Source organism: Suncus etruscus, chromosome 9 (assembly GCF_024139225.1).
Source record: "Suncus etruscus isolate mSunEtr1 chromosome 9, mSunEtr1.pri.cur, whole genome shotgun sequence".
NCBI classification, from domain to species: domain Eukaryota; kingdom Metazoa; phylum Chordata; class Mammalia; order Eulipotyphla; family Soricidae; genus Suncus; species Suncus etruscus.
The window spans coordinates 38671646-38694773 of record NC_064856.1 but is presented as its reverse complement, the minus strand read 5'-3'; the positions used below and the strand labels follow the sequence as shown (position 1 = coordinate 38694773).

Below are 23128 nucleotides of genomic sequence, written 5' to 3'. Positions count from 1 at the left end.
GAAAAATAAACTAGCCACTTTGTATCTTTAATTTGATCTTTCATAAACAGACCCAAAATACTCCATTAAAAAATAAAAACCTCGGGCCCGGAGAGATAGCACAGCGGCGTTTGCCTTGCAAGCAGCCGATCCAGGACCAAAGGTGATTGGTTCAAATCCCGGTGTCCCATTTGGTCTCCCGTGCCTGTCAGGAGCTATTTCTGAGCAGACAGCCAGGAGTAAGCCCTGAGCACAGCCGGGTGTGGCCCAAAAACCAAACCAAACAAAAAAAAAAACAAACCTCAGGGCTAGAGCTAGACTACAGCAAAAAGGGTGCATAACTTGCATGCACCCAACCCAGATTGGATCCGTGGACATCCATACAATCCCTCAAACATGATCAGGAGCATATCACTAAATGAAGATCCAGGAGTAAGCCCTGACACTGCTGAGTGTGGCCCAAAACAAAACAAAACAAGGCCCCTCATCAAGAAACTAAACCTGCAATTTTTTAAAAAAAAGTTAGATAGTAAAATGGAATAATACAGTGTTTGTACATTGGTTTTTGGATAAAAGTGACGAAAAATAAGCTTGAGACCCTACATAAGAAAATGTTAAGAACACCACAAATACAACTTAGCCCATCAATAATTTATTATGTTCAGTCTTATAAAGCCAATAATAAAAGGCTGAAAAGACAGTAGACAGGACTCTTGCCTTTCACATGACCAACATGAGTTTGATCTCTGGCATCCCATATGGTACCTTGAGCATCATTAGGAATGACCTGAGCATAGAGCAGAGCTAGGTGTGGCCTCAAAAGCCAAAGTAAATAACAGGGTATTTATTACTTTACATCAGTGTCTTTCTTCTTTCAAAAAAAAAAAAATGAAAACTTAATGCTAACTAACAATAATAGCCATATAGTGAGTATAGTTCAGCAAGCTCGTAAATTATTTGGTTAGAAATTTACCAGCAAATACCAGAAAGATTCAAAGTACCAGTAAGAGGTATAAGAATGCTGATTCCTCTCAAGTCAATTAACCACAGGGCTATAGTTAAATACCCAGAATCATTTAAAATTAAAAATTTAAATAAACAAAAATTATCATGAAACAGCAAAAACTAATTCCCAATTCTCTGTTCTGTTTTTGGGCTAAGTTGGTTGTGTAAAAAGCTTATTCCTCTGGCTCTGTGCTCAAGATAAATTCCTGGCAGTGTTTGGAGGACCATATGTGGTCCACAAGACAAGCTACTTGTTCGCTATCTCACTGGTCCATAATGCCCATCTTTAAGCAACTAATTAACATTTTCATAAAATTATCTTTTAAAAAATATAGAATGAATGGAATCGGCTTTCTGATATAAATGTGAGAAACTGGGTTTGACTTCCAGCACTCGAAACAAATTTGAAATAAAAAAATGTCTTTTGTTGTTCAATTTTAATGCTGGTCTCAAGTTTCACTCCTGATAGAATTTGGGGGACCATACAGAGTGCTACGTTTTTGAACTACAGTTAGCCCCATGCAAGGCAAACGTAAATGCCCTGCTCACTGGGCATTTATACTCTCCAGCCCATTATTATCCAGATATTATCCGTTGAGCCCCCAAAATAAAAATAAACTTTAAGGGGAAAAGAGATGGGTCAAAGAATGAGCCCATATGTTGTATATAATCACCATCAGTTGCTCCAAAGTATAAAATTGTTCAGATACCCCTTATTCATAACCACACAAATAAAGAAAATGGAGAAAACCAGCTAATTATATAAAAAGGCATCATTTCAATACTACAGAGTTAATCTTAATAAAATCAATGCTATTAAAAGATGTTAGTGCTGTCTCACTAGAAGGAACTAAGAGTCCACGGAATCTATATAATATATACACACAGTTTTGTATATTCTACATTAATAGTTGCTTTACTGATATCTGGGAAGGCTGAGGTACTCTCAAAAACATTAAACCAAGGGTCCTCAAACTGCTACTTGCTGAGGACATTTATTAAGCCCACCAGAGGTTTTTCCTATTGCAGCTTGTTCTGCTTAGCAGCTGACTTGTCCTGGGCTCACAGTGTGAGATGTGTGCTGCACTCTCCAACCCCACTCCTATCTGTATCAATCCCCTCTCCATCTCTCAACCCCTCCTTTTTCAGTCTTGAGCAGGGGTTCTCAAACTACAGCTCACTGTTGTTCATAGTTTATTTTTAAACTATAAGTTCAGTCCTCCAGCAGTCTGAGGGACAGTTAATTGGTCCTGTTTAAAAAATTTGATCACCCCTTCTACACTGACTTAACGCCAAGTAGGTAATATCAGGAAATCAAGACTGAGGCGAGTAACTCCCAAAAGAATATTTCCAAGATTAAGAATAATCCTGGCAACAACTATAGAATTAAGATTTGATTAAAACATTCTATTTTCATAAAATTCTGTTTTACAATTAAAACATTCACAGTATGCAAAAATGATCTCTGTCCTGAAGGAATTTTGAATGCAACTTAAAACGAGAATGAAAATATTTTGGAAATTAAAAAATTTATTTTTGTTAGTCACAACTAGTACTTAATAAAAGCTAAGAACCATGAAAATTAGAGATAAAAAAGTCTTACCTGATTTTAAGAGACTCAAGTGCCAACCAACAATATTTTCTTTTTTGAAAAATAATTTTTACTGCATGATTTGAGATAGTTTAAAAATTGGTGATGGTTGAATTTCATTTATACAATGTTCCAACACCCATTCCATCACTGATGCTCATTTCCTGCCCCATTTCCTCCAGTTTTCCTCCCTTCCGCTCACTCCCACCCTACCCCTCCCTACCTTCCTGCACAATAAGACAATTTTTCCTGCACAGTAGTAAAATATCCCTTTACTTCCTCCTCTCAGCATCCAGTTCTTGTCAAGAATGATCATTTCTTTTTTTTTTTTTTGGTTTTTGGGTCACACCCGGCGGTGCTCAGGGGTTATTCCTGGCTCCATGCTCAGAAATTGCTCCTGGCAGGCACGGGGGACCATATGGGACGCCGGGATTTGAACTGATGACCTTCTGCATGAAAGGCAAACGCCTTACCTCCATGCTATCTCTCCGACCCAAGAATGATCATTTCTAACTATCATTGTCATAGAGGTCCTTTCTCTGTCCTAAGTGTATCCCCCGCACACCATTTCTAATGTCTGGATATTTTTCTCAGCTTTTTTCAATATTCTAAAATGAATGTAATCTTTTTCTTTCTGTCCCTTTACCTCTAACTCATTTCACTCAGCATGATACTCTCAATATCTATCCATGCATAAGCAATTGTTTTCCCCCTGATAGCTGCAGAGCATTCCATTGTGTAGATGGACCATGGTTTCTTTATCCACTCATCTTAGTTACTTGGGTTGTTTCCAGATTCTGGTTATTGTGAATAGTGCTGCAATGAACAATGCCTTTTCTGCATTGTTTCTGGATCCCTATGGTATATTCTCAATAAAAGTATTGCTGGGTTGAAGTTTAATTTTTGTTTTTTTTTTTGGGGGGGGGGTCACACCCGGCAGCGCTCAGGGGTTCCTCCTGGCTCTAAGCTCAGAAATCGCTCCTGGCAGGCTTGGGGGACCATATGGAATGCCAGGATTCGAACCACAGGTCTTCTGCTTGAAAGGCAAATGCCTTACCTCCATGGTATCTCTCCGGCCCAATTTCTTATTTTTTGAGGAACTGGTTGTTCTTATTCTTTTTGATGTGTACCAGACTCTGGTGAGAGATGATAATCTCATTGTTTTTATATGTACCTCTCTGATAACTAATGATCTAGAGCATTTTTTTCATATGCTTTTGGCCATCTGTATTTTTCTTTGAGGAAATTCCATTTCATCTCTTCTATTCATTTTCTTTTTCTTTCTTTTTTTTTGGGGGTTTTGGGCCACACCCGGCGGTGCTCAGGGGTTACTCCTGGCTGTCTGCTCAGAAATAGCTCCTGGGGGCCGGGAAGGTGGCGCTAGAGGTAAGGTGTCTGCCTTGCAAGCGCTAGCATAGGACGGACCGCGGTTCGATCCCCTGGCGTCCCATATGGTCACCCCAAGCCAGGGGCGATTTCTGAGCGCATAGCCAGGAGTAACCCCTGAGCGTCAAACGGGTGTGGCCCAAAAAGCCAAAAAAAAAAAAAAAAAAAAAAAAAAAGAAATAGCTCCTGGCAGGCACGGGGGACCATATGGGACACTGGGATTCAAACCAACCACCTTTGGTCCTGGATCGGCTGCTTGCAAGGCAAACGTCGCTGTACTATCTCTCCGGGCCCTCTTCTACTCATTTTCAATGGAGTTGGGTAATTTCTTTTTGTAAAGCTCTACTAGTACCCTATATATCTTAGATATTGACTTCTTATCAGGTAGATATTGGGTGAATAATTTCTCCTAGTCCATTCATCAGTTTCCTTTTAGGTGCAGAAGCATCTTAATTTAATGTAGTCCATTGGTTTATCTTTGCTTCCACTTGCTACATCAGTAGTGTTTTATCCTTGAAAATACCTTTAGCTTCAATTTCATGGAACGTTCTTTCTATGTTTTCCTCTGTATTTTAAGAATTTGGGTCTGTGTTCGCTTTTTTTGAATGTAGTTGATCAGTCTTCCCAAAACCACTTGTTAAAGAAGCTTCCTTGTTCCACTTCATATTTTTTTGCTCTTTTATCAAAGATTAACTGTCCATATGCCTAAGGGTCTGTCTCAGAATATTCAATTCTCTGAAAGTCTTGCCTTTATTCCAATACTATGCTGTTTTAATTACTACTGTTACTACTACTACTACTACTACTACTACTACTACTACTACTACTACTACTACTACTACTACTACTACTACTACGGTAGTAGTAGTTTGAAGTTGGGGAATGCGCTGCCTCCCCCACATTCTATTTCCTAAGGATTACTTTAGCTACTGGGGGAAGGGGTATTGTTCCATATAAATTTCAGAATGCTTGATCTATTTCTTTGAAAAATGGTATAGGTATCCTCATAGGGACTGTACTCAATATATACAATATTTCCATCAATAATTTTCATCTCAAAGGAGTGGTAATTTAATTCAAGGTATGAGGATGAAACGCTGCTTGGGCTCTACAGTGCTTAGAATTACCTGAGCAAAATCCCAGTAGTGCTTGAAGCCTCCGGGACTGTACAATATATGGGGGATCATGTAGTTTGGGAATCAAATCTGTGTACACAATAGACTTGCAACCTATCCACCTCCCTATCCAAAGTATTATTGTTAATAAAGTTAACCAAGTTAGAGCATTGCTAGAATTTATTATGATGATTTAAAGTGAAAAGAGAGATAACTATGGAGCAGAGAGTAAGTTGAACAATAGAAAAGTAAGATTTTAACTTTAGTCATTCATTTAACACATCATGTTCAACAATTATAAGTCAAGCATTGAGTTACAGAGACCAGGGACATAAAGAAAACAAGCCAAAAAGGCTTGTCCCTGTAAAACATTAAGTTTATGAGTCTCTCTGCTAGATTAGATGGCAGGAAGAAATGAGGGAAGACAGACATGTGGGAAAGAAGGTGTAATGAAACAGAAAGGTGGCATGGAAGGAAGGTCAGATAAAGTTAAGTTTTATTACAAAAGATATTAGGCAGCAATAGAATACTGCCTGTTTCTTGAGAAAGGTAAAGGGCTGACAGACATAAACCTCAATGTCACATGAGCCAATGTCTCCTAAAAACAGGGAGAATCTATAAGGTAGCTGGGTTTAGTTCATTTAACTTCATCTTCCATTTCTGAGTATAGAAATAAGATGTCATAAATACTGCCTATAAAAGCTTACTCTAGTATCAACATAAGGATTAAATTAGAAAAACAAGAACAAGAAAGGACTATAAAATAAGTGTGTGGTAAGTTTGATTCTGTGTAAAGATTTTCAGAAAATAATAGTGAATCTATAGCAGATCAACAATAAGACTTGGTAAAATATAGAGAACAAAGGAAATAAATTAAAGCAGTATTTAAAGTTTTGAGATTCTGACTTTCAACCTATAAGTGCCTTACTGTACACTGGTAGGGCCCTGGCTAGGTTTAATTCTGTTGTTATCCCATATGGTCCCCGAGCCCCATCAGAAGTGATCCCTAAGTGCAGAGTCAGGAGTAAGCCCTGAACATTGCTGGATGTGGACCAAAAACAAAAGCAGGGGAAAAAAAATAACCTATCACCTATAAAATAGATTAATGACACTATACCAGATATTTACTTCTACCTTAAAAATTATTTTGAAAATGAGATGAGACATTAACAGTGAGAATCAGAAAAGAGAGGAGGTACTATCCAAGCTAAAAGTAACACTTGCATGTCTCTAAACAAGAACCATCTGAACACAGGATTTTGTCAAACAACTAGGAAAAAAAAATTATCGTAAATTTGTAATTCTTAAAATTTTAAAAATATATCATAGGGGCTAGCAAGAGTGCAATTGGTGGGGTTTTTGCCTTGCATGCAAATGACACAACTTTGTTCTCCAGCATCCCATATGATTCCTTGAGTTTGCCAGAAGTAACCCCTGAGCACCCACTAGTGAGGTGGTCCAAACACACACACAGACACACACACCATTTTAATCATTTGAACTCTTACAATAAAAGAATCAACAACTAAAAGCAAGCCTTTGCTTAATTAAAAGGTATGAGAGTCAGGCGGAAAACACACACATCTACCCCTCCCTCCTTTTCTTTTCTTTCTTCCTTCCTTCCTTCCTTCCTTCCTTCCTTCCTTCCTTCCTCCTTCCTTCCTTCCTTCCTTCCTTCCTTCCTTCCTTCCTTCCTTCCTTCCTCCTTCCTTCCTTCCTTTCTCTCTCTCTCTCTCTTTCTCTCTCTTTCTCTCTCTCTCTTTCTTTCTTTCTTTCTTTTTTTCTTTCTTTCTTTTCTTTCTTTCTTTCTTTCTTTCTTTCTTCTTTCTCTTTCTCTTCTTTTCTTTCTTTCTTCTTTCTTCTTTCTTTCTTCTTCCTTTCCTTCTTCCTTCTTTCCTTCTTCCTTTTTCCTTCTTCCTTTCTTCTTCCTTCTTTCTTTCTTTCTTTCTTTTTCTTCTTTCTTTCTTCTTTCTTTTTCTTTCTTTCTTTCTTTCTTTCTTTCTTTCTTCTTTCTTTCTTTCTTTCTTTCTTTCTTTTCTTTCTTTTCTTTCTTTCTTTCTTTTTCTCTTTCTTCTTCTTCTTTTCCTTTCTTTCCTTTCTTCTTCTTTCTTCTTTCTTTCTTTTTTTCTTTCTTTCTTTCTTCTTTCTTTTCTTTCTTTCTTTCTCTTTTTCTTTCTTTCTTTCTTTCTTTTCTCTCTCTCTCTCTTTTCTCTCTCTCTCTCTCTCTCTCTCTCTCTCTCTCTCTCAATAAAAGAATCACCAACTAAAAGCAACCCTTTTCTGAATTAAAAGGTATGAGGGGCAGGCTGGAGCGATAGCACAGTGGGTAGGGAGTTTCTTTTGCATGTGGCCAACCAGGGTTTGATCTCTGGCATCCCATATGGTTCCTGAAGCCTGCCAGCAGTGATTTCTGAGTGCAGAGTCAGGAGTAACCCCTGAGCACCTGTGAGTGTAGCCCCAAAACAAACAAACTAAAAGTATGAGGTGGTAGGGAGATAGCACATGTCCCCTCTCTTGCAAGTGATCTGATCTTTTAAACAAGGTCCCCTGAGCACAACTGGATATGGCCCTCGAAGGCCTGAAAGCATCACTCTCTTTAAAAAATGTTACAATTATAAAGACTAGGAAATACAAGGAAGACAGATAATCTCCAACAAGAAAATTATTCTATTAGCAGGAAATAATTAACATATTTAGATCATAAAAATCTACTGTTGCTTTAGCAAATTCAAGAAAAAGCATAAAAGCATAAATGACCAAAAGGTAAGTAAGATAGTTCAACTTTCCCCTACCTTCTTCTTCATTTGTTTCTAGATACAATCCTCATTAGCAGTGTTACTTAGAAAAATAACCAACATACCTAAACTTGTCAACTTTATAACTTTATAAACATTTCAAGTGCAACATCTTTGTTTCAGCCCCAAACTATTAGCTGAGGCATTTGCTTTATGTTAAAGGTTTTCAGGGAGAGTATAAGAGAATCTTGAACAAAGTAGCTTTTTTGTTGTTGTTGTTTTTTGGGCCACACTCAACAGTGCTTAGGGGTTACTCCTGGCTCTGCTATCAGAAATTGTTCCTGGCGGCTTGGGAGACCATATTAGATGCCACATATCGAACCTGGGTCTGTCCTGGGTTGGCCGTGTGCAAGGCAAATGCCCTACTGCTGTGCTATTGTTTCAGCCCCAAGAAGTAACTATATTTTCCCATAAAAGGTTTTCCACTTTTAATATTTGTAATTTGCTTTTTCTTCCAAATTATCAATATTTCTTCCAAGCTCTCGTATGAGAAAGTAATGATGCAAATAAAATCCACTAAGGGGAAAAACACTACAATTTGTCTTCTAAGTAATAAAAAAGGAGCTTTTAAATGACTTTATTTCATCCACATCAGGTACATTAATACTTATATGTTGATGCCAATACCTGTGCTCCTGATACAGGGCCAAAGGGGTTTGGTGGTCTCATAACAGGCTGGCTGTATATTAAGGTTGGCTGTGTCATTACTGGTACACTTCCCATTTGAGGAGGCTAAAAACAAAACAAAAAATTACATTAGAATATGTTAACTTGCATCTTTATGAGTAAGCAAATAAAGATGACAAGGCTGCAACTACTAACACTTTTGCTTTGATTTTTGGAAAAACTGTAAATGCAATCAACACTAATATCTAAAAATTTTTAAACTGCTTTTTGGTATGGAAATCTTCAATGTGATATTTTAAATGCTTTTTAAAATGCTTGAGTTATATATGTAATATAAATATCATCATAATTTTGTAGTATTATAAATTATAATTTTATTTTTATTTGATTTTTAAGGGAGACCCAAAAAACTTAGACTGTACGCAAAGAAGTCAGTTCATTTTTGAGTAACTGAATATAGAAAATTTATAAATTACAAAATATTTTGGACCCTAAAGACTTGCAAAATTTTGAAATGTATTAGTTTTACAAAGAGACTATAAATATAGTATATATATGTCTCTCTCTATATATAAGTCTATATATATATATAAGTCTATAATATAGCTATATATCTTATTTATTTATTTTTGGTTTGGGATTACACCTGGCTGTTCTCCTGGGTTATTCTAGGCTCTATGCTTAGGGATACTCCAGGCAGTCTCAGGGGACCATGATGTCGGGGATCGAATCTGGACTGGCTGTGTGTGCAAGGCAAATGCCCTCCCTACCCTACTAGCTATATATCAGATAACTAAACAGGTAGTTCCTAACAAGTTTTGTATTAAATAATTTATCAAATCAAGATCATAAGCAAAAGCAGTTCATTCTTTGAAGAGGTTATAGTTTCTATAGTTCTTGCATTTTATTTCTGATTTTAGGGAGATCTAAAAAGCTTAAACTGTATGCAAAAAAGTCAGTTCATTTTTGGGTAACTGAACATCACTTCTTGAAAAAAATTACTCTTCAGTATAAAGTTAACAAAATGAGACAAAATAGAACATAGTGAGAACTTACTTAGAACAGTTTATTATTTCAGTTAAAATGCAATACTCTAAAAAATTATCTTTTGATGAAATTCCACTTAACTCTAAAGAGGACTCACTTTGTCACAGAACTTCATTTCAATTTTATGGTTCAAGTTCTTATGTTGATTATTCTTTGTTTGTTTTTGAGTCACACCCAGCAGCGCTCAGGGGTTACTCCTGGCTCTACGCTCAGAAATCACTCAGGGTACCATAAGAGATGTGGAGATTCGAACCATTGTCCTTCTGCATGCAAGGCAAATGCACCTACCTCCATGCTATCTCTCCAGCCCCAGTGCTGACTATTCTTATAATCACCACCAAACCAAAGGTAGTGAAACTTTCTCACATGTAAGGTAAGAGCTATAAGATGCAAAAAAAGAAGTGGTATAGCAGCCATAGTAGCATTATCAAAACATGGGTGTGGTGTCTTACTAGCAATAGTTCTTTAAACATATTACAGTGGGTTGAACTGATTACCTCTATTTCTTACCCAAATTTATATAAAGTTGTGAAAAAATGGCTATAATGTGGATTGTGGACAGTTTAAAGGATTGTGTTTGTTGTTTAATCAATGTCCTGAAACATTTCTCTAACATTTACTAAATGAAATTTACCATATACAATTCAAGAAATGTTAAAAGCCTCCCTTTTTCAAAATGCTAGAGCATTAAGGTTTTTAAGACCTCACTGCTATTGATTTAAGGTTACAGGCAACAAAGGGTTAGATTATCAATAATGTTTAAAACTTTATAGTGACATATAAAATGGCTATTAAGGGAAAAATAAACCAAGCATTACTATAAACATTAAAAATTATATCCTGTTGTATAATGTTTGTTTTATGAAAACCAATGTATGACAAAAATTATGTATTAGGCACTACAGGGGAAAAAAGACATGTTTATAAATCAACCACTTTTTTAAAATGTGACAGTTGTAAAAATACTTACAATTCCATATCCTATCATGCCTGTTGGTGTAGTAGCAGGATACGCCATTACAGGGGGTGCCTGACATAGTAAAGAAAACATAAACAAGAAAGTATCAATGATCTATTTCAACTGAGTTCAAGGAATGAATAGCTGCAATTCCATTAAAAATAAATGCTAAGACAGCGATAATGAAGTATGATACTTGTGACCATTAATAACTATCTCAGTTATTGCTCAATTAAGTGTACTGAAATGATCAGAGAAACAAAATTAGAAAGTACCATTTAAACTTAGATACAACAATGATCTAAGAGAACTTAGATACAATAATGATCTAAGACTTCAGCATGCTTTGACAGCTTAAAAATCTTTAGATAAAAAATACCCAAGTACTAAAATCTAGATTTACTACTATCAAAATTTGTTTACCCAGAAAATATATTATTTTCCTATGCAGTTTATTTTTGAATAAGAAAAATAAAATTAACTATCTTTCCAAAACTAGTTAACAATGGACCTTTACATAACTCCAAAGATTTCAAACCACTGTGTATAACTATTACTGTGAAGTGTAGTTTTTGTATTTCTGCAAAAGCAACCAATTTAAAGAGCAATAAATTTCCTTATCTCATGCTCTCCAAATATACAATCTGAGCACAGAATGATTTTAGATGTATTTGCTGTCTTAACGATATTCCCAGTTGTTACCTTAAAGGGAAAACTAAAATTGAATACAGGTGAAAGACCAATAACACTGCTGAAACAATTGAAAATATTCATGGCAATTTGTACATACACATGGAGAAGTTAAATGAAGCATAACTAAAGTGAATAGCTAAAAGTTTAGTATTTGGGTGAGCAAGAAGGATTTATTGGTCTCTCCCTACTTAAAAACCAAAGGTTGCAAGAGTAGACAAACTGCCAAGTACAGCAGAAGCCTGTAAGATTTCATGCAATTGTTATTTTTAACATACCACAATCAACACTTTCCTTCATTCAGAAGTCATCAAGTGCATAAGTGGCAGCACAGATACACACACAGACACCCAGCCATCTGGCAGCAATGGCAGAATATTAAGCAAGAAAAAAAAATTTTATTTCCCATGCCACCATCAGAATCAATTCTGCAACACACCCATGAAATCAGTAGATGCTAGAAAGGATTTTTTGGCACATCAAAAATTTGAATGTGAAAACAAGTAATAATAGCTGTAAGGTTATGAGATTCTGCTACAGCAGTGGTTAATAGCATGCCAATTTATTGCAAAAAGGCTAGTTTTTGGTCACTTACGTATTGTGGAAAATGCATGCCATTCTGTTTTTCCCAGGGAGAACAATTACATAATGCAATAACACTGGATTAGAACAAGTACTTACACAACAGAAAATACACAGAGAGCAATTTAGTTCACATGTACATTCACTACCTCAAATTCCTTGTATTTTAGTAACTAATAGAAAGAAAGAATATCTATACTAAAACACTATCAAGGTTGACAAGGGAAATCTAGTCTTTGACATCATGCCTGTACATACAAAACACTTTATTAATTACAAGTGTCCTTAAAAGCAAAATGTATCAATTGTGTACAAAGTGCCAAATTCAGTGCTTCTCATAAACAGATTTGTATTATGTGATAACTGCTACAGAATAAAAATCTAACACTACTGAAAAAAATTGTAGTATAGCATCATTTAATATTTTTAATAATATACCTATGAACATGTTTTCCATTTAAAAACCTTGACAATGTTTGGAGATTAATAAAAAGGTTAGAAATGCAAAGATATGTCATAGCAGCAGTTGATCTAAATAGTTAATCACATCACCTTTAATTATTAGTCATTATAAAAAGAAACTTGATAGCACTATGATTTATCATACTAAAGATAATACACATACCATATATATCATAACTTCATAAAGACTGCTATCATATCAATCTACATACAAGTTCTTACAATTTACTGTCCAAGCTTAAATACTACTTACACATTTTAGTATTTAATATAGACCAATATTAATTTAATATAAAAGGTGTTATATTTTCAGATGATTGGAGTTGCATAATCCCTCCCTCACATATAATCATTATAATACAAACTAGGCTATAAAATCCACTAACATTTTATATATGGTTCACACACAGCAGTGATCAAGATTTACTTCTGGCTCTATACTCAGAAATCACTCCTGGTAGTGCTCAGGGGCCCAAATGGGATGCCAGGAATCGAAACTGGATTGATAAGTGTACGAGGCAGGTGACTTATCCACTGTACTATTTCTCTGGCCCCTAAAATCCACTAACTTAACCTCTTAAACCCTGTTCAGTAGAAGTACTGAAGTTAAAAATTTCTGAGCACGTAGCCAGGAGTAACCCCTGAGCATCTAACGGGTGTGGCCCGAAAAACCAAAAAGAAAAAAAAATAATAATAATAATAATCAGTAGATTCAGCCTCAAAAAGAATACAGATTTCATTTTTGTTTTGTCTTGTTTTTGGACCAATCTAGTGAAACTGAGGGGTTAACTCCAGGCTCTGCATTTAGGAAATTACACCTAAACAGAACTATATAGATGCTGAGGACTGAAACTGGATTAGCTGCATGCAAGACAGCGCCTTCCCACTGTACTATTTCTCTGGTATACAGAATACAGAATATGCTTCCTAGTTGCTCTGAAAGTCAGGGGGTGGGGGATCACATGACTATTCTTGACACTTTACTATTATAGTCAAGATAGTATGTGTATTAAAAACTAAACTTACTTAAGTGCAATGTTTCATTATTAATAATATGACCACTAACACTGAAACATCAATGCCTTATGAAGTGGTGGATTATCTTCTATTTAGAAAACCAAAACTAACAAAACTCTTTTTTTTTTTTACCCTTATCCCCCTAATACAACTCTTTAAATGTCACAAAAAAATTTTATTGACACTTCACTTTTGGCTCAGTCTTAGCAATTTTAACTAAATCAAGTAAAGCAAGGCAATACTTTAGAAAAAGATTTAGTAACAAGGTATTAGGTATAACCAGAATAAAAGGATCTCTTAGCAGTAGGAAAACTATAGTATCTTGTAAAATCAAAATGCTGCCAATAAACTGTCACAGGAAAGCATATTTCAAAATTTTCTACATCATGAAGTTATTTTTTTCCTGACCTAAACATTTACTACTGAATTGGTAAAACGCAAGCTGATTCAGATGAGGTAGAGTCCCAAGGTTACTCTTAGAACTATGCTCTAATTAATTAGTATACATGATTAATCTTCATTATCCATGGCTTCCCTAGTTTGCAAAATTGATTACATGCTAAACTTCGTAAAGCCCCTAAATCTATCTCTCTAGTACTATCAAAGTTACTCAGACAGGCATCGAGTGGTCAACCTTATATCTGTTCTCACTCTACCTTTTATATTTTTAGCTTTGACAAGTTGAGATAAATGACCAGAAAATGGACAGGCAGAGGTCAGAGCAAAATACTTCAAAAAATTGGCTCTCGGGTACACTGGATTAAATCTAAATAAGGAAGCATATTTCCTTTTTGAAATCAAGAGAACAAAAGATTTTATTTTCTAAATAAAAAACAAAAGTGAGATGGCCAATGAGTACAGTACATACTCTACAATTATGTTTTCTTGGGCTAAAACCAAAACAATACAAACATCCTAGAATCTAGTTATATTATGTAATAACTGAATGCACACCACTATTTACTCAGCTATAAGATATAATCACTGTCACAAAAGGTTAATCTAAGTTTATATAAAATACCACCTATTTCTCAAAACAATGTCAGCACAAAAGTAATGTGTATATTAGCTATAAAAATGTATATAAAGAAACAGTCACCCAGTTTCCTTTAAAAGAAATACTAATCACTTACACTCAATAACTATATCTCCATTCATGCCTATCACTTAAAATACATCATTCCTTAACTAATTCCCATTCTTTGTCAGGAGTTTTTTCAACTCACCATTGTTGCAGCATTCCAAGCAGTTGTTGGTGCAACCTTTGGTTGCCAGTTAGATCCTCCTGTTAGCTTCTTTTCACCTGGCTGACTCCAATTTACATCACTTTAAAAAAAGAGAATATTAAAGCCTGTAATTATGACTTCTTTTTTGCTATATATTTAAACAGAGCATTTAAGATGAAGATCTGGCCCGGAGAGATAGCACAGCGGTGTTTGCCTTGCAAGCAGCCGATCCAGGACCTAAGGTGGTTGGTTCGAATCCCGGTGTCCCATACGGGTCCCCCCATCCCCCCCCCCCCCCTGCCTGCCAGGAGCTATTTCTGAGCAGGCAGCCAGGAGTAACCCCTGAGCAACACCAGGTGTGGCCCAAAAACAAAAACAAAAAACAAACAAACAAACAAAAAGATGAAGATCTGACAGCATAACATACTTTCAAGATAAAGCCAAATCAGTCTCTAAATGGTTCAAGAGAAAAGAACACAAATACAACACTCACTTCTTAGTTGTTCCATTTCCAATGCCAAGATCTAAGGGAGAAGGAAAAAAAAATTGAAAACTAGACTCATTTTTATAAAATGACTTCTTTTAAAGAAAGATTAAAAACTTGAGAACTACTTACTGCCCACAAGGTTAGCTAAAGATGAATCCAAGTCATCAGATACCAATTTGTTAGGTGGGAGTTTGGCAACAGGAAGGCTCTGGTTCTGAGAGGCCACTGTTGGTTTGAGAAGTCCACCTAGTTCATCAAAGCCTTAAAGTTACAAACAGACGAAATAGGATTTATAAGGAACTTTACAGTGCTACACCTTTCTAAAGGAGGTCTCTACCTCTTTTACTTGTTTGTTTACCAACACATCTACAAAATAAAATCTAACAAATGTTCTTAAATGGAGAAAGAAAAGTTTACTGTTACCAAAACTTGAAGAAAACTATCTGGCTTGACATAAATCATGTCTTATGTCATGACAAAATTACATAAGATTAAAGAGGATAATCTGATGTCAGAACTGTGAGAGGGGAATAATACACGTTATTCTCCCCCTCCCACCCAGAATAAAATGCTTGAGTTATTACTAAAGGAATACTGATGAGAAATATATCTCTGTAACTAAACTGAAAAAAATTCAATTATGAAATAATATTTTATGGCCTGATAGCTCAGTTTTGTATACAGGGAACCTAGGGTTCCATTCCTGGCAACTAAGAACTCTGAGGTCACTGAGAATGACTCATGAACACAAAGCTTAAGGACCTCGAAATGTGTTCACAAAATAAAAGATAGGTGCATTGTTTAGAAGTGAAACATAAAATCCCTTTAAAGTTCTCTATCAAACAGTAAAAAGCAAATTCAATTAACCAATCCACTAAATAAAACCATTTATTTATATAAAGTATTAACATATATATATTATATAAAGTAAATATTAACTTATATAAAGTGAATATTTCTTGATTGGTATCTATACCTTGTTTTTTCCATAGATATGTAAATATTCATACCATATCTGGGGTTGACTATCAAATGCATCAAACCAAAAATTATAAGACTACTAGAACACAGAAAAAATGAAATCTTTAGTTCTTAGGTTTTTTTGTTTTTTGGGTCATGCCAGCAGCGTTCAGGGGTTACTTCCGGCTCGACGCTCAGAAATCACTCCTGCCAGGCTTAGGGGGACCATATGGGCTGGCGGGATGCGAACCGCCATCCTTCTGCATGTAAGGCAAATGCCTTACCTCCATGCTCTCTGGCCCCCTTTAGTTTTTAGTTTTTAAGGTCAAGCATTTTCATAAAGTAAAAGCTGTATTATGTGAACAGAACATTCAGCATGTAGTCATTATCAATTTAACTACTTAATCTGAAAAATAAAAATGTTGTCTCTACTTTTATAGCTCTGAGAGAAACAAAATGATCCCAAAGTCAAAACTGCCACCAAAGAAAGGGTGGAGATCACTTCCTTGAAGTATAGTTTAGAAAGAGGAACAACTTCTCTGGCTACTTCAATTTAATCTATTTATATAAGTTAAAATCATACTATCTCCATCCTTACACAAAATTTAAACTAGAACATTATAATATGATATAGCAATTTTTCTTACCCCCAGAATCTACAACAATGTTGGTAGATTTATTTCCAAACACTGATTCAAAGTCCACATTAAGGCCTGCTGAAGGATGTGGCTGTGCAACTGGAGAAGGATTGAATCCTAAGACAAACCAAATAGGAAAACAGGGAGTAAAACTTTAATTCTTTAATAACTCTACATTATAGCTCTTCAATAATGACAAAAGAATGAAAAAAATATAAATTCCATAAAAATAACATATCAAGCAAAATGTTTTCTGGACTATACTTTCAGTGATTATAATTTCCATAACAAAACCATCCCACTAAAGAACTGAAACTGAACTACTAGTTTAACTCACTAGAAACAAAAAGTATTGCTTATTTAATTTTATGTACTTATAATCTTCAAAATAACCTAAGAAATATCTAAAGTTCTAGGATTTTTCATGAAGTAAATTATGTACAGAGTATCTTTGATGATTCAAAAACACTTAAGCCTACTGAACTCACATTTCTTCCACCTCCAATGGCTAATAATAATCTATATCATTTAGGTTCATTCAAGAAGCAACCAGATTCTGAAAATGAGGAGCCCTTTTTGCAGAGGTGCTTTCACAATAATAGGAAGGAAAAAAAGAGATCATCGAATATCCAACCAACCATTCTATTTTAGATTACTACTTCTTAAGAACTAAAGTAAAACATACAAACTATTTGTACCACACTGGGCAATACTCAGTTCACTGAACTCACAATGGCCATCTAAAAGGCAAGTGCCTTCTTTTCCCACCATACTCTCTCTCCAGCTCTCTCAAATACACTAATTTAACCAACTCAAGACTGAAATAACAAAACATGAATGATTATTTTGTTACATTATGCCCATGATATTAATATCCTTTTTCTAAAACCAGTGTACTTTTGTGATGTCAAGGCCTAAATTTCTAAAGTTAGTTTCATCCAAAAATAATGGGTTATTATGTAAATTGGGGGAGGTGAGGCCTTCAATTATCAAGTATATTTGTTGAGGTAGAAAAATGTAAAAAGAAGCACAAAAGTATTATTTTACTTTGTGACCACTATGTTCTTTTCCATCTCTAAATTTTATAAGCATTATTAAGAATGTTCTTTTAAAAAAATCACATAAAAGAATAAAATTATTAATAAGGGCCAGAGAAATAGCACAGAGGCATGGCATTTGCCTTGCATGCAGCCAATCCAAGATGGACGGTAGTTTGAATCCCAGCATCCCATATGGTCCCCATGCCTGGTAGGAGTGATTTCTGAGTGCAGAGTCAGGAGTAACCCCTGAGTGCTGCCAGGTGTGACCCAAAAACTAAAAAACAACAACAACAACAACAACTATTATTAAGAAAAATTAATTTGAGTCTTAAATATTGATTGGCTCTCTCTTCCTCTTATACCACTAGATATAACATGGTACTGAAAAAAATAAAAAGAAAGCTATGTAGGGGGGTACAGAAGTGGCGCAAGCAGTAGCGCATTTGTCTTGCACGTGCTAACCCAGGACAGACCGTGGTTTGATCCTGTGGCGTCCCATATGGTTTCCCAAATCAGGAGCGATTTCTGAGCGCATAGCCAGGAGTAAGCCCTGAGCGTCACCAGGTGTGGACCAAAAAAGCAAAAACAAAGAGAGAGAGAGAAAGCTATGTAAAAGGTATGAAGATTTGTTGGGTGGGGGTACTAGCAGGGGGGAAGGTATGAAGATTTGGGGAGAAGTTCAAGGTATTCAATGGAAGAAAACAAAAATCAACCATTTATTAACAACATACAGATGTATGAGAAAATACTAATCGTAGCATTTTATATCAGAGTATGAGTGCTTTAAAACTTCTTACAGTGTTTGTAACTTAAGTTTTGAAACTTAGTTATAAAATATAATATATCATGTACTAAATATATAATGTTATGTATAGTGTTTTATAATTTCTTAAAAAATATCATGTTCCATAATTATCCTTAAACTACGTCTAACTCAAAGATACTGCCTATACACATAAAACATCAAAATAATTTAGTATATTTGTGTTCTAACCATTCATCAAGCTGCTAAAATTTTATAGAATATCATTTAAAGTGTCTTATTTTTAATTTTTTTTGGGGTGGGGGAGCATCCAAAGTGATGCTATAAGCCTGGTAACATCATAAGAGATTTTTAACCAACAGGGACAGTTCAATGCAAGAACTGAACTGCCTATGGATGCAGGTGTTGCTCAGGGATTACTCAGGATACCTTAATTGCTCAGGGACTTCAGAGTCACACTTAAAAATGTAATAGAGGTGAGGTGACCTCCATGGTTGTACCAAATGATACTTGGGGGACAATACAGTGCCAGGGATTCAACCCAGGTCAAATGGAAGATAGGTATGGGTCCTGGCTGTTGTACTAATTCCTAATCCTGAATAACATTTTTTTTTTGAATTTTTGGGCCACACCCATTTGATGCTCAGGGGTTACTCCTGGCTAAGCGCTCAGAAATTGCCCCTGGTTTGGGGGGACCATATGGGATGCCGGGGGACCGAACCGTGATCCTTCCTTGGCTAGCGCTTGCAAGGCAGACACCTTACCTCTAGCGCCACCTCGCCAGCCCCCCAAATAACATTTTAAAGCAGTAAAGTAACTAAGAATTTAATAATTACGCCATGGCAGTATACAGGTTTTTCTTCTAAATTCTTACTAAAAGTGTCACAAGAAAGAAAAATTAAATGGCTGATTATCAGAGAAGCAAGCAGTATATTTTCAAGTAACAGTTTTAAATTAATAAATTACCTTTTATTTTAAAATCAATTTTAATTTATGTAACATGAGACCTCCTCACTACAATTTCAATATGCAAAAATATTCCATATACCTATCAGCCAGCTGAATGATCTTTATCCTGTGGATCGCTTTTTTTGTAGACTATCAGAACTTTCAATGTTTTAAAAGTTCAATTTTAAAAACAAAGATAGGAAACTAGGATCACCAATCAAAAGAGAAGTCTTAGAGACAAAATTAAAATGAAAGTAGGCTTCTATTACACTAAGACTAAAGACTAGCACTTATTCAGAGATTAAAATATGGCAACTACTGTAGGGCAGATCTTAAAAAGAAAAGCTTGGAGAAAGGAATACAATATAAATACTTTAAAAATAATTAGCTTTGTTAATGGACTTAGATAATATTTCCATAAAAATCAGAACTCACACTTTTTTTGGTCAGTTACTAAAAAGAAAGTTGTTACTATTTTTTAAATTCTACCAACACTACAAGGGTTTTTAAAACAGTATTATTTAAAGGTTAAAGCAACCTTACAATCATCATTGGTCCATTCTTTGCTCTAAGTGCACTGCTTCACTATTGTGGCAAGCTTCCTATCAAGCACTGGTCTTCTTGGTCCTCCACTCTATTGTCTCTGGATATTACTACCACATTATCTTTTATTTTTCTTATATTCCAAATGAGTGAAATTATTATCTGTCTATCCCTCTACCTCTCAGTCCACTAAGCATAATACTCTCCATATCCATACATGTATAAAGAAAATTTCATTTTTCCTAACATCTGCATAGGATTCCATTGTGTAGATGTACCACTGTTTCTTTAGCTACTCATCTGCTCTCAGGCACGTGGGTTGTTTCCAGATTCTAGCTACTGTAAATAGTCTGTGATGAACATAGGAGCGGAGATGGCATTTCTGTATTGTGCCATTGTGTTCCTAGTGTATAAAACTAAAGTGGTATTGCTGGATCATATGGGAGCTCAATTCCCAGTTTTCTGAGAAATATTCATACTGTTTTCCCAAAAAGGCTGGACAAGTTGTTATTCCCACCAAAGCAATAAGAGTCCCTTTCTCCCCACATCTATGCCTGCACTGGTTGTTCTTGCTCTTTGTGATGAATCAGTAACAGATAACAGCAATCTGTTTTATTCCACTACTAAAGGTTTCAATTTATCCTCCATATTTCAAATAGTCCATGGAAAAACATTTATATATATATATATATATATATATATATATATATATATTACTATTATAACAGTAACAACCAATTCTATTCATCCAAATTTTTAAGTTTTAGTGACATCTTGAGCTTTTTATAGAAAATGCTGATTCAGGGGCCGGGAAGGTGGCGCTAGAGCTAAGGTGTCTGCCTTACAAGCGCTAGCGTAGGACGGACCTCGGTTCGATCCCCCGGCGTCCCATATGGTCTCCCCAAGCCAGGGGCGATTTCTGAGCTCATAGCCAGGAGTAACCCCTGAGCGTCAAACGGGTGTGGCCCAAAAACCAAAAACCAAAAAAAAAAAAAAAAAAAAAAAAAGAAAATGCTGATTCAAACAAGATAACAATGTTAGGCCAAAAAGACATATAAGATTTTCATTGGGGAACATATCTAGTTATGCTCAGGACTCACTTCTGGCTCTGGTCTTTTAGGAAATCAATCTTATAGAGCTCTTGGGAGTATATAGGGTGATGGATATCAAACCTAAGTCAGCCACATGCAAGGCAAATTCCCTACCTATTGTCCTACCTCTTCAGTCCTGTCTTAGGCAGTTTTAAAATCAAAGGTAATATAAAAATGAACCATGTACAGGATTGTATTTAATGATTACATAGTATTAACTAAATATGTTCCAAGTAATAATGAATAAAATAGCTGACATCATGGTGGTTTCATAATGGCAATAGGTCAATATAATAGGTTAAATGTTTAATGTATCAGGAATAACACTATATTTTTCTAGTCATTTATGTAAATTTCATGGCAATTATGCAAAACATTATTACATCAATTTTCAGTTTTAGAAAGATTTCCATTTTACTCGCAACAATATTTCGAGTATAACTAAAAATAGAACACAAGTTCAATATCCATTCATATCCATTTCACCAAAGGCCCTCATAAATATTAAGTACTTTTGATCATGTCTAATTCTTACTGCCAATCAAGAACTTGAACTCTTTAGTTGTGTGAAGCCTATTTGTGTGTGTGTGTGTGTGTGTGTGTGTGTGGTTTTTGGGCCACACTCGGCAGTGCTCAGGGGTTATTCCTGGCTCCATGCTCAGAAATTGCTCCTGGCAGGCACGGGGGACCATATGGGATGCCAGGATTCGAACCTATGACCTTCTGCATGAAAGGCAAATGCCTTACCTCCATGCTATCTCTCCGGCCCCAAAGCCCCCCCCCCTTTTTTTTTGGTTTTTGGGCCACACCCGGCATTGCTCAGGGGTTACTCCTGGCTGTCTGCTCAGAAATAGCTCCTGGCAGGCACGGGGGGACCATATGGGACACCCGGATTCGAAAGAACCACCTTTGGTCCTGGATCGGCTACTTACAAGGCAAACGCCGCTGTGCTATCTCTCCAGGCCCTACAGCCTATTTTTTTTTAATACTAACCTAACTAAGGTAATCAACTCCACATGCACAACAAAACCAACTGAATTTGAGTTTGTTTTTTTGTTTTTTTTTGCTACTGCACTATCTTAGTGTGCATCTGGAATAACGAAATTATCAAGTTAACAATGCCTCTCAGGAAATTGATTCTTAGATCTATGGTCTTTGTGTAGTGCCAGCAGAAATACTCTGAACCTGTTAAGAAAACACTACTACTCTGTGATAAACATCTATATCAAAAACAAAGTAGGAAAAATGACAGACATCCATTCACAAAAGTCATCTCCTCGGTTAGAGTAACTGGATTTCATTTTATTCAGGATAAATCTTTGCTTGTCACTCATGGACTGGAAGTACCTCTGGATTGGTCCCTTACTCCTTTATCAGTTCTCCAATTTAGGGGTAGTCTTTTTCTTCCCAAAAAAGACCTCAGGTCTCAGAGAGTAGCTGCTTGCAGTTTTGCTTTCCACAACTAGTCTATCTGCCTGCTACTATATTTAGCTAGTGAGCGAAAACCTTGTGGAATTTTCCTGAACCTATTTTATTCAAAATAACTCTTCGATTTTGAATGAATTATTTCCTGTGTTGGAGTTAGCTTCCAGATCCGTGCTCTCCAATCCTGAGGGGATTCTGCTTTACTCCTCCACTTTTTTTTTGGTTTTTGGTTTTTGGTCCACATCCAGCAGTGCTCAGGGGTTTCTCCTGGCTATATGCTCAGAAATAGCTCCTGGCCGGAACGGGGGACCATATGGGACGCCAGGATTCGAACCAACCACCTTAGGTCCTGGATCGGCTGCTTGCAAGGCAAATACCTCGGTACTATCTCTTGGCCCCTTCTACTTCCTTTTTGGGCCTTACTTAGCAATGCTAAGTACTTGAGAGGTGAGAGAGTTCAGAGGGGGTTGGGAGAGTGGGAAAATACCAGAGGGAGGTATGTATATGCACTGTGTTCCAGGATTAAAACAGGGTCAGTCACAGGCAAAATACGTATTGTAATCCCAGTACTAGCTCTCTAGCCCTAAAAATCATGCATAATCAAGAGAAATCAAATTATGCAAAAACAAAAAATAAAATAAAGATTCTCCTTTTTTCAGAGCAAGTTTTCTTTTTTTCTTACTAAAGTTAAAAAAAGAAATCCCTTCTTCAGGGTAGAAAGATAGTATAGCAGGTAGGCCATTTGCCTGGAAT

At 35.9% G+C, this 23128-nt stretch overlaps 1 protein-coding gene across 9 annotated transcripts in view; it reads right to left on the bottom strand.

Annotated features, from left to right (window-relative positions):
• The window catches only part of PICALM (phosphatidylinositol binding clathrin assembly protein), a 114878-nt gene that overhangs the window by 10256 nt on the left and 81494 nt on the right, over positions 1–23128 (bottom strand). For 3 of the 9 annotated variants that reach the window (XM_049780037.1, XM_049780041.1, XM_049780042.1), the window contains 7 exons: positions 16575–16682; positions 15097–15228; positions 14974–15004; positions 14481–14580; positions 11789–11812; positions 10516–10575; positions 8499–8603 (listed from right to left, as the gene is read on the bottom strand). In XM_049780037.1, coding sequence (XP_049635994.1) covers positions 8499–8603; positions 10516–10575; positions 11789–11812; positions 14481–14580; positions 14974–15004; positions 15097–15228; positions 16575–16682 — 560 coding nt within the window. The remainder of the gene's footprint in view (positions 1–8498; positions 8604–10515; positions 10576–11788; positions 11813–14480; positions 14581–14973; positions 15005–15096; positions 15229–16574; positions 16683–23128) is intronic. The other 6 variants (XM_049780038.1, XM_049780043.1, XM_049780039.1 and 3 more) reach the window with 3 other exon arrangements.